At 46.1% G+C, this 12,549-nt stretch overlaps 1 protein-coding gene across 1 annotated transcript in view; it reads left to right on the plus strand.

The window, feature by feature from the left end:
- The first annotated feature begins 650 nt into the window (after positions 1-650).
- LOC147624964 (uncharacterized) overlaps positions 651-12,549 on the plus strand; it is a 33,088-nt gene continuing 21,189 nt past the window's right edge. Inside the window, exon 1 of the mRNA XM_086818187.1 lies at positions 651-1,023. Within this exon, the coding sequence (XP_086674313.1) occupies positions 733-1,023 (291 nt within the window). The 5' untranslated portion in view covers positions 651-732. The remainder of the gene's footprint in view (positions 1,024-12,549) is intronic.

Below are 12,549 nucleotides of genomic sequence, written 5' to 3' on the forward strand. Positions count from 1 at the left end.
GTATTGGAATATCTATGATGTGGGTTGTATATTTTACCCTTAGATAGACCACGTAGTTAGGATTTCAATAAGCTTGTCCATTACTCAGTTTAGTAAACATTCAACTCATGCACAAGGTTGCTTTTGAAATATATGGGAAATTTTGGGTGGACATTGAAACTAGCAACGAGAAAGCATTTATTAATAGGTCTAGTTCGAGTAAGCCTTGCTTGATGGGCTAGAAATGTGTGGTATCACCGCTTGGGCACACAGGGTCCTGTGGGTAACTTAAAGGTGGGGGAAATAGCCTAGTAGTAAAGTTTTTGAGCTCTACTCTGGAGATTGGACTCACTCCCCTCTCACACCATAAAGTGTGGGAAGGAACCTCTTGCACCATAAAACAAAAAAGAAGGTTGTAGGCCAATGAGGTGATAGCTCAAGTGGTGAAGGTGTTTGCCCAAGACCAAGAGGTCCTGGGTTCAAAACCTCCCTTGGTGCTTCCTTGGCGGCATCGTCTATAGGTGGATAAATAAGTGCATAAGTGCTTACGGGTGACTGGGTGATGGTGAAATTTGGTAATTATGGGAAGATCTTGGACAAAGGCTAGTTGGAAAAAACAAAAGAAAAGAAGGTTGAAAGTTGTGACGCCCCATCAACCTAAGTACATTTAAAAGGGAAAAACAGGAGAAAAAGAGATAAGCTAGCTTCTACCAGAGGGGTGTGAGAGAGAGGGAGCAAACTTCAAAGCAAGGAATGGCAGCGCATGGTCTGTGCCAGAGCCCTTTTCTTCTCAACACGCTGTCTCTCCCTTATACCGCATCATCTTCTTCTTCTTCATCATCAGCTGTGGGCCATGGCAGCTGTTGCTACCCAGTATCCACGTGCTGCTATGGTGGGTCTTCAATTTCCACGACGCCTTTCGCTTCCGCTTGGAAGGGAATGGGAGGTCGCAGGCCGCTGTTTTCCCTTAACGTTGTGGCTGAGACAGCCGAGGTAGCGCAGGCCCCACCTGCAGCATCAGACGGCCTGACCATGAACCTCAAAGTAAGTGCTCTCTCTCTCTCTCTCTCTCTCTCTCTCTATATATATATATATATATATATATATATATATATATATATATATATATGTATGTATGTATGTATGTATGTATGTATGTATGTATGTATGTATAACATTCATTTCCCGGTCCTGCTTCCCCCCCCCCCCCCCAAGCCGGGCGTGCCTTTCCCTTTCTTTTTTCTTGCATCTTCTGTTGCATTTTCTGTGGAGCTGTGAGGATAATGGGGTTTGGAAATATTTTCCTAAGTTATATTCCAGAAACAATTGTACAGGCATGAAAAACACAATAAGCAGGTATTTTTGTAAATTGTCGCTTTGAGCATCTTTGAGGGGCTTCACAAATGTCCACAAACAAGTAAAATCCCCAGGGATTGTGTCAGAAAGAGCTTATACCAGAGAGGAGCTCCTCCATCGTGGAGGGGCTCACGTTGTAACTAGTCAATGTCACTTTCCATTTAGAAGCAACGGTATGGCTGGCCAAAGTGGTTAATGTGTCCAATTGTGAAGGGGGGTCGCTGGTTCAAATCTTGTCAGGTCCCACATGCCCTATTGTCTGACTTGACCGGGGTGCGAATGAGATTTTTCAGAACCCATCGATGACTCGGTATTGGTTGTGGGCCTGCACTACATGTTTCCGTGGACCTTGTGCAGTCAAAAAGGGGCAGACCTGTTTTTGTGAATCATCTTTTGCCACTCAGGTGGGGGGATGGTGTCCGGCACGCTTGTGAATTCCATCTTAGTCTTTAAATGGTAAAGTTTTACTTTCTTAAATTATATGCATTTCAAGGAATTGGTGTCTAAGTTCAAGGCTTTTTGGTTTGCCAAATGACATTGGCCAGATCTCTCTGCCTCAATGCATTTTATTATTGTTTGCCTCTGATAAGCTTTTGTGCACTTTTGAAGAAGGGGCTTGGATTCTATCATCATTAGTGAACCTTGGTATGATATGTAATAAGCATTGCTGCCCATTTTCTATTCCTGATAGCGTTGGTGTCATGTGCACCCTGTACTTGGGTGCCACGTGGACATACAAACCTTAGTCGTGTGCTAGTTTTTGGGTTAATGATGAATTGTGAGCCCCTAGTCTAGGTACAGGTCAAGCTAGTGGCCGTAAGGGTAGGCTTGGGTAATTGCACAGCTAACTTAGTAATGTAGGTCAAAGGATTCGGCATGTGATATGGGTATCAGAGCAGCAAGTTTGTCATCGGGCAACTTATAGGCTTAGCAAAGCGCATGTGTGCATGTGTTCTACATATGACATTAGTATTTGAGCATTGGGTTCATCGCGAGGCAACTCAAAGGCTCAACAAAGCCAGTTTCCGCATGTTTTCCACATGTTACAGTCATACTAGATTATCAAGTTCTCCATGAGGCAGATCAAAGCAAGGCAAGATCAATGTCCATGTGTTCCACTTGTGAGATTGGTGTTGGAGCAAAGAGGATAACCACCACGTGCACAAGGAACAGTGGGGGCAGTGTTATTGCTCAGGCGATGGTCAAGGAAGAGTTTAGAGCAAAAGATATCATGGTACTGTGCTTAGTTAGGTGCAAAGAGAAAGAAGGAAGGTCTTCAATGTTATTGAGAGCAGTAACACTTCCAGTTTGGACCTGCAGATTGAGTAGATTTTGTAGATGTGAGAGGACCTTAACAGAATAAGCAAATTGTGGACTACTTGTGCTTTTGTGCAAGAGTTATTCAAGAAGAAAGAGAGCATTGGAAACACACATGGACATAGACCTAAATCCTGAAAGAAAGTGAAGCAAATATAAAACACAGATGTAGGCCCGGGTACAAGACCTGTAAATGCTGGAAACTGATGTTTATTACTGAAATCTGAGCACGAGGGAAGCCCGTAGGTGCTGTATAATGATGAGAAGCAGTAGCAGCTGCTAATGACCTCAACTGAATGCTGAAAAATGAGATGAATTGAGGGAAAGGGAGCCAGCCCTTATATACTCCCTCAGGATGCTGGTCGGCCAGCTGTAGTAGCAGGCCGATAGCATAAAATGCTACATAAAATGCTACATAAAATGCCCAAAATGACCAAAAAAGGTAGAAAAATGCTGAATAATCTCTGCTAAGATATGCCAATGCAGGGCCTCATAAATGGCTAATACAATCATGAAAAAGATGATGTAGACTCTCTGGAGATGATATAATCCAACACCTCCTCTTTAGCGCCCAGAGGGGCGGTCCAATACCAGCACGCTGAAGTAACACCTCCATGGTAGCTCTCGGAAGTGGTTTGGTGAAGAGATTAGCCACATTGTCCTTGGTAGAACAGTAGGCTCCATAGGTCCTGCAAGATCTCCATGTATAAGCTCCAGTCTTCGGGTTGCTCGATGAGTGGCCTCCTCTGGAAATGCATCTCGATGATGCTTGCCCATCATGCATGCAGGATGAGCAGATGTGAGAGAGACCTGAGCTGAGGTAGTCCTTTGACAACCTGCTGAGAATGGAACTTCTGTAAGGCAACAATGGGCACATGACCGAAGTGAGAATGCCACAAAGAAGTATTTGCCTCAGAAACCAAAGCCAACATGGGTGAGAAAAGGTGATGAATATGGGAATCAATGCGAGGGATCTGGGAAGAAAAATTGGTGATCTTGTAGAGACCCCATCATGGACTCCATTGGCAACAACCGAGAGAGTCTGCCTGTCGATACTTCGATGACCTCATCATCAAAGTACACACCAAGTCCCTTCTGAGAAGCTTTGTGTACTGAAAATAGATTTTTGGAAATTCGTGGTACATGCAGAACATGATGTAAGGTGGCAGAGGAACCCAAATAAACATTACCAACACCGGTGATAGAAAGCAAAGAGTTGTCGCCGATACGAACTGAAGAAGAGATATTATGGTAGTCCTCCAAGATATGGGCCTGATTGGTCATGTGGGCAGAAGCACCGCTATTACCACCGCTTCAGTGTGACACTAACCTCTTCAGGAGAAGTCATATCTATGATCATGAGGAATGAATCCATTGAAGAAGTGGATGAATCTGTGACTGCCATGTATGCAACTTTGGCAGATCCCTCCTCTGAAACTTTGCCTTTATCTTTGGTGTTATCCTTGTGAGATGCTTTAGAAGCATTCTAGGCTTTATATTTGGCTTTATCTTTGGTGTTATCCTTGTGAGATGCTTTAGAAGCATTCTAGGCTTTATACTTGGCTTTTGCTGCCCGAGAATCATCATGACAAGCAAAGCAGCGAGCCTCAGTATGACTTGTCTTGCCACAATAATCACATTTATTGCTTTTGTCCTTGGATTTCGTAGAATCCTGTTTACCCTTGCCTTTGCCTCTGTTTTTGTTGTTGCTGCTGTTGTTGTTGGAGTTCCCTTTTGCACCTTTGCCTTTGCCCTTGTTAGAGGCAACAAAAGCAGACGCCGACTTGCTTTTTCTGTGAAGCATGCACTTGTCGTGGAGATAACTCACAACTTCCTCAAAAGGGGGGAGAGGATCACGGAAATACCATTTCTGCGAAGCATGCACTTGTCGTGGAGATAACTCACGACTTCCTCGAAAGGGGGGAGAGGATCACGGAAATAAATATTATCCAGAGAGATATGGCTGGAAATTCAGTATATTCTTATGGTACAAAAAGGTACCTAACTCTGCAGCCCTAGGCTGCCTTCATACAAAAGGTGAACATCACCCAAAATCTTGTCCTATACTTGGACCCTAAGGACCCAACTCATAATGAGTTGAATGACTCCTACAATGAGCATATGCGCCTTTTTATAGGCCTTGGGACATGTGGAGAACTGGCCGACTTGGGATATTCTTCATAAACGCTGGTCGGGCAGGCCTGTTCCCATTAACGATGAAGCGCTTGTTGCATCCGCTATGATCTGGTATAGCCAACTGGTTCTGTAAGCAGTCGACAACACCCCTTGTTTTCCATGCCTTGCTCCATGTCCATCACTGCCAAACAGCACTAGATGCTCCAACTTCTAGTTCTTACACTCTTTTTCTGGCTGCCCCCCCCTTCTGGACTAGTTTCAGTAAATGTCCATGGCATTTCATGCACATGACAAGATCTGACTCCAATTTGGCAATCTTCACTGTCGAAACTCTCCCATACCTCCTCTGGATCTCTGTCCACATCTGATGAGAATTACTTCGAGAGGAGACAAGCTGTGCCTGTATGGATGGAGTCATGCAATGGATGATGCTAAGACATGCCTGAGCATCCAATATGCTTCTCAAAGCAGGGTCCACCAAGTGAGGTGTAGAGATAGCCATCCACACACTAGCTCCTTCCAGCAACAACTGAGTGTAGAAAGACCAAGTATGATAGTTGATTTTGGTAAGCTTCATGGAGTCACCGACTTGGGGAGGATTGCAAGATGGTATGTGGGTAGGGGTGGGAGCAAGACCTGGATGAGAGAAACTCAGAGAGGAAAGATTGGGAATAGGAACCACCTGTGGAGCGGTGGGAGCCTGGGATCCAGGCTATGATGGTACTGGAGAATCAACAGGAGAAGGAGCAACAGTAGAGAAATCTTGTGAAGCCATGTCCTCTGACAAGAAACCTTCTCTGAAGAAAGGGGCTTAAAAAAAAATCAGCAAGTCCTCCTCTTAGGCTGTGCATAGCAAGAAGAAAGGGAGGGAGGGTGGGAAACTGAAAGGAGAGGAAGAAGATCTCTCCAAGATTTAGTTCCTTGTCCTCAGCACCTAGAAGAGGACTTTAGCAATCAAAAAAATCAGCAATCTTTGCTGAAAATTCAGAAATACAAGAGTCCCAAGTGTCAGATGAAGAAAACGCAGCACTCTTCAGGAAGCCTCTGCTCCCGGAAGAAAATGCAGCACCTTCTACGCTGAAATCTGTAGAAAACGCAGCTAACTGTCGAAGCCTCTGCCCCAAAATAGAAAACGTAGCTTTCTTTTGCTCATAGGTCAGTGTTTTTCTCTGATACCATGACAGAAAGTGAAGCAAATATAAAACACAGATGTAGGCCAGGTACAAGACCTGTAAATGCTGGAAGCTGATGTTTATTGCTGAAATCTAAGCACGAGGGAAGCCCGTAGGTGCTGTACAATGATGAGAAGCAGTAGCAGTTGCTAATGACCTCAACCGAATATTGAAAAATGAGATGAATTGAGGGAAAGGGAGCCAGCCCTTATATACTCCCTCAGGATGCTGATCAGCTAGCTGTTAGCAGGCCGACAGCATGCCAGTAGCATAAAATGCCTAAAAATACCAAAAAATGATAGAAAAATGCTGAATAATCTCTGCTAAGATATGCCAATGCAGGGCCTCATAAAGCATGAAAAAGATGATGTAGACCCTCTGGAGATGATATAATCCAACAAATCCTAATGTATATTTCATGTACAACAATGTTACGATTGAATGTTCAAATATAAAAATAAAAATTGAGTGGATCTCCGTAATCTCAATCCCAACTTTGTCGTCAGATTGCTAGTGCTCAATCCAACAGTGTGAGCAGATCACTTCGAGCTTCTTCTAGTTGACCTTTTATTTTGCGCTTCAGATTGGTAAGATCAAGAATTACAAGATGGGGTATAAGACTGTAAACACCCTTTGTAAAAGGGAAAAGAGGGGTTAGTTAGCCTGTGGCTGACCTTTTGCCCCTTGGTCCAAGAGTTGCCCAACTAGCTTAAGGTTGCTTGACCAACATCCTGTTGCCCCATAGTCGCCAAGAAAGGTTTTTTTCGTTTCAAGTTTTTTGGAGTTTTGTTTGAAAAGTGTTGGGGATTTCAGAGTAGAGTCATCTACTAGGAGAACCAGCATGGAAACATGTCCTATATGTTCATGTGTGTTTACTTTTGTCAAGGGAACGGCCCCTTAGCCGTTTTATGTCTTGTAATCTCATTTGTGTGTATTTGTGTATGAACCACCTCCTATCGGTGGATTAGATAAGTTTGTGTGTGTGGTGACCATTAGCTTGCCATGTCATCACAATACATGTGGTTTGATTATATTAAAAGATAAGGCCATGAGCCTATTAAAAGCATTGTACTTTGTAAACTAAATCAATCAAACCCATAAGATTGTACGTACAATACTGTCTCTCAGCAATACTTCGAGCATTGTTATCTCTCACTCTCTGCTCTTACTCTCTCCATAGACATGGCTAGCTTCAGTTCCTTCGCTATGCCCTAGCTAGCTTCCTCTTTGCCCACACTATGGTATCAGAGCCAATTTCGTTGGCGGCTCCCTTTGCCTCGCATGACTTCGACTTGTGTGACCGACTCGCCGCCTTTTCTCTCCTGCTGGACCTCACCTTGCCTGTGCGTCTCCGCCCGAATGCGCCACCGTCCAGAGGAACCCATGATAGCCTTGCCGGCCGGGCTGGGTGGAGCATAGTGGTGCGCCGGCTGGGCGGACCTGGGGGGAGAAGGTTTTGACTGAACCACCCAACCCCCTAGCGGTGTCCCCTTTGGTGTACCGTGTCTTACCTGGCCGACCTCTTTTTTCCGGCCCATGGGCGTTTTTTTTTCGCTTCTCCACTTCTCCTAGTTTTTGCACTTTTTCGCCCCCCTCTTGTCTGCGCCCTGCTTCGCACATCTTCTACCATTACTCCTTGCCACACTGTCCCCTTCCTTGCTCCCTAAGGTCTATTCCGCATCACTCCCTGCGCCTACACCTAATCCTACCCTCTAGCTGCTACGTTTTTGATGGCCTGCTAAGAATCATTCTCTGTGACTCTCTTCACGTGTGCTAGGCTCAGCTGACACTCTCTTTACTTCATCATGGACCTACATGCATCATCTAATCTCATGGCACCCGGCATGGCAGGAGCAACTACAAACTAGTCTGATTTGAGAGTACCGGCTTTCCAACATGACAAACTAAGATGCAATTGTTGCTGATGAGGGACGGTTTGTGGAATATTGTCAAGGGAGTTGACAAAAAACCTGGAGAAGAGGATGATGCTGAAAAGATTCCATGTTATCTCACCAATCAGCATTCCTTTCCACCCCTCCGTACTTCCTCTCTCTCTCCCATGTTATCTCACCGATCAGCATTCCTCCTCTCTCTCTCTTCCCCATGTTATCTCACCGATCAACATTCCTTTCCACCTCTCTCTCTCTCTCTCTCTCTCTCTCTCTTTTTCAATCATTCTCCACCTCGATCTCTCTCCCTCTTTCTCTCTCTGTCTTCACGAGCGGATTGGCATCGATCCTCCACCATCACCCTCAGCATCTCAAGAGGGGGACCATCCTGTCCATTCAGATTATTTATCATTGTTGTAAGGGGCACATGAGTCAGTGAAAACCCCATGAGGGCGCTGCTCATGTGAAAACCCACTGCATAGCATTTACCATCTTGCATACCCTTTGCATAGCATTCTATTTTTTGTGTTTGGGGCGCATGTGTGAATGAAACCCAAAAATGGGCATTCATGCATGTGAAAACCTCTTGCATTGTGGCATTGTTCTAGTGAAGCCCAAACTCAAAAGACTCTACACAAGTGGAAGAGCACATGATCTACACCCGCAACAACCAACGCAAAACCAAAAACTTCTTCATGTTCCTCTTCACCCACTTACCATCTTCCTCATCTTATATCATGGTCCCCTTTTGGCCTGAGAGGGGGTGTGACAATATGCCCAAAATGGTATTTTTACCCAGCCCAAAAGGGGGTTTTATCTTAGAAATTCTTTGTCTTTCTACTGGCCGATAGCCTTGCCTGGCCAACCAGCAGCCCATAGACATATATATTGAAACGCTGCATAATTCGCTGCTGCCGGCACTTCATCATTATCAGGCTGCTTACCCTACTGTTGCCGGTGCCTGCTCCACATCAGAATATCATCTGCATTCAGCAGTCTGCGGCTTTCTCCAACAACATATATTCATCATTGTTTTGCTACTGTTGCCGGTGCTTCTACTGCTTCAGTCTGATCTTCACCATCGTCTTCTCTGAACAGTAGCAAAGCACCCTGTACCTGGAGCAGCCATCGCTTTTCCTCCTTTACATCTGTAGCACAGTACACAGAAGCAGTTCCTCCCTATACCTGCAGCATATCACATCGTTGGGACAGCAGCCCTCTGTGCTACAGCGCATCGTTGGGACAGTAGCCCTTTCTACTCATCTCTACACACCTTGGGACAGCAGCCCATAGTCATAGGGGACCGGGGGGGGGGGGGGGGGGGGGGGGATGGCCCCCTGGGATGGGGGAACACCGTTCCATAACGGATTGGAACAGAGACGGGATGGGGACGGATGGGGGACGTGCAAGTCCGAGGTGTAACAGCGGGACGGCGTTTCGGGGACGTCGGGACGGCTCAGCCTGTGGGACGGGACAGAGTGGGACAGTCAACTGACCGTTGGGCGCAGTTGACTGTTGTAGCCATTGGGCGCATTGTAGCCGTTGAGCAGCCCCTCCCCACTTGGCTCATGGCTATAAGAAGAGCTTAGAGCCCCCATGCTATTTACCTCCTTGGCACTTGCTCTTAGCTCTAGCCTCTTGCCTCTCAACTTTCAAGGCTCAAGTGGGAAGCTCATTGGCTCAACACTCCTCAAGGCTCAAGACTCAAGTGGGCATTGGGCAAGGCTCAAGCTCTCCTCAAGTGGCATTGGGTAAGTTGTAATTTCAAGTTGTCACTTGTAGTCTTGTTGCTCTCCTACACTCACCTCTTGCTCTAGCCATTCCATTGGCAAGCGCACGCCGCGCGCGCGCGCGCACACACACACACACACACACACACACACACACTCACCTCTTGCTCTCCTACACTCTCTCTCTCCTACTTTCACCTCTTGCTTTAGCCTCTCCATTGGCAAGCACACACACACACACACACACACTCACCTCTTGCTTTAACCTCTCCTACATCTCTCTCCTACACTCACCTCCATTGCTCAAGCCTCCTTGGCACTTGCCTCCATGGCATCTTCATCACGACCATCCCCCGCACCTCGTTCCGGCAGCGCCAATATGAATAGGAGGAGGAGGACCGAAGGTTGGTCTTGGTGGGAAGAGGTCAACTTCGATCATCCCGGAAGTGGAGGAGGCTCTCGCCCACGGTCGTGCAAGCTATGTCTATATAGGCGAACGGGTGGGGCGGATAAAGTGAGAGCTCACCTCTTGCATGAGCCCGGTCATGAGGTCCGATTTTGTGATCAGGTCACACCGGAGACGAGAAGGAGGCTTCTTGAACGCGTTGCCGCACACGAGGCCTTGCTTTCAAGGAGGAGAGTGCCGCATGTGGCCGTGGATCCCGCAACACTAGTGAGGCCATCCCAAGGTTCGGCATCCACATCGGCATCCCCATGTACATCCACTTTATCAGCATCCGTTGCCGCATCACCCGCCCCACAAGAACGGGCCCCAACACCATTCTTCTCCATGCCGACTGCATCCACACACTCACGCCGGCAAAGTACTCTTGAGGGTAGTTGGGATCCCAATAAGAAGGAAGAGGTGGATACGGCCATAGCCCGACGCTTCTTCTTTCACGACCACATTGCTTTCCATGCTGCCAGATAATCAAGAATTAAGATGTCTAGCTTAAGATCTATCATTTTACAATGTTCCTCTTACTTGAACTTTGAACTTTGAAGTTGATCGGTTATTAAATTATTCATTTTTTGTGGATAGATCGGACTACTTCAAGGTCATGGTGAAGAAGATAGGGGAGTATGGTCCAAACTATACGCCCCCATCATCGGAGTCTTTGCGCATAGCGTTGCTAGAGAAGGAGAAGAGGCTTGTGGAGCCAGCAACAGAAAACACGAAGCGACAATGGGCAAGGAATGGAGTGTCCCTGATAGCCGATGAATGGAGTGATACGCGGAAGAGGTCCATCCATGGCCTTGTCGCATATTCCCGCGGTGAGATTCATCGCCTCACATGATGCTTCTGGGTGTGGGAAGAGTGTTGATGTGCTAGCAGCATAGTGGGCTAGTGGCATAGAGATCATTGGCCTAGACCTAGTCGTGGGCTTTGTTGCTGATGGGGAGGCTTCAAACAGGGCAGCCGGAGCGATCATCGAGAGCATGTACCCCAACATCACTGTGTCATTTTGCATGGCACATTGCTTAAATAATCTCTCGAAGGATATTGGGGACTTGCCGGTATTGTTAAGTTTCTTGAATGAGTGCTTACTTAAAATTGCATATTTTGTATGCCATCCCCCGTTCCCCATCTCGGTTCCCATCCTTGTTCCCCATCCCATGTTACTATGCAGCAGCCCTCTCTGCTCTTCATCATCATTCGACATCGGGATGGTAGCCCTCTCTGCTCGTTTGACATCGACCGTGCTTTCGCTCCAACCTCGTCTTTGCTTCTTCAATGATCTACTACTCAGAGTCTCCTCATGTTAGAGGGCCTCTAGTACTAGATTTCATTCATCATTATACATACACTCACTCATCCATTTCATGCTGTGTTGATTTCCTTTGATCTCTCGAACATTTGGTCCTTTCGTCCTTTTTCCCTCACACACACCACACACAAACTTATCTAATCTACCCATAGGAGGTGGTTCATACACAAATACACACAAATGAGATTACAAGACTTAAAACGGCTAAGGGACCATTCCCTTGACAAAAGTAAACACACATAAACATATAGTAGATGTTTCCATGCTGATTCTTGCAGTAGGTGACTTTGCTCCGAAATCCCCAACAAACCCCCCCTCGGAGCAAAGGGGAATAATGCTCGAAGAAGTCTCCAATATCAACAACATGTGACCTCTAGATCCCTTAGGTCAACAAAGAGAAAATGTGCTCCACCATATCTGCTAGCTCCAAGCACTCCTCCGTAGCCAAGACAACCCCCCCCCCCCTCTTTCATACCATGCAAAGGCTTGCATTGATATGTGAGAGTGTAGAACAAGGTTGTTAGAGGCGTCAGGTATGAGGCGGGTATGGTACGTGCCTCGAAAGACTTGTATTTTTTAGAGATGTTGGCGTGTTAGAGGCGTCTGTTTTATATATATATATATATAGTGATAGATAGATATAATATATATAGTGAAAGTTGAGAGAGAGAGAGAGAGAGAGAGAGAGAGAGAGAGAGAGAGAGAGGGAGAGAGAGACTAGAGTGTGTATGTATGAGCCTTGAGGGAGGGGGAGAGAGGGTGTGTATGAGAGGGAGAGAGAGTGTGTGTGAAAGAAAGAAAGCTATATTAAACGTCTCCAAAAGGCCAAAATGACCTATGAGACCAAAACAGTCCATCATCATCATCTGGATACATCATCAAGATTCAAGGGTACAAAGTAAAATGAAATGAACTAAAATGAACCGGTAGAGTATAGAGAGAGCTCCAAAAGTGGGTATAAAAAACATCATCATCCTAGTGTGTTTGAAGTTTGAACTTTGAACTTTGGGTCTTGAGAAAGGCTTAAGGGAGGGAGGGAGAGAATGAGGGAGAGAGAGGGTGTGTGTGAGAGGGGCTACCTTGGGCCCTTAAAGCCCCCGTCTCAAGACTCAAACCAACCAAAAAAAATATAAAAATAAAATAAAATTTGTGGATGCCTTGATCAAGCAGTTGTACGCCTCGAACGCCTTTAACCGTTAGA

The sequence above is a fragment of the Cibotium barometz genome, chromosome 24 (assembly GCF_041138505.1).
Source record: "Cibotium barometz isolate CiBa-2024 chromosome 24, ASM4113850v1, whole genome shotgun sequence".
In the NCBI taxonomy this organism is placed as follows: domain Eukaryota; kingdom Viridiplantae; phylum Streptophyta; class Polypodiopsida; order Cyatheales; family Cibotiaceae; genus Cibotium; species Cibotium barometz.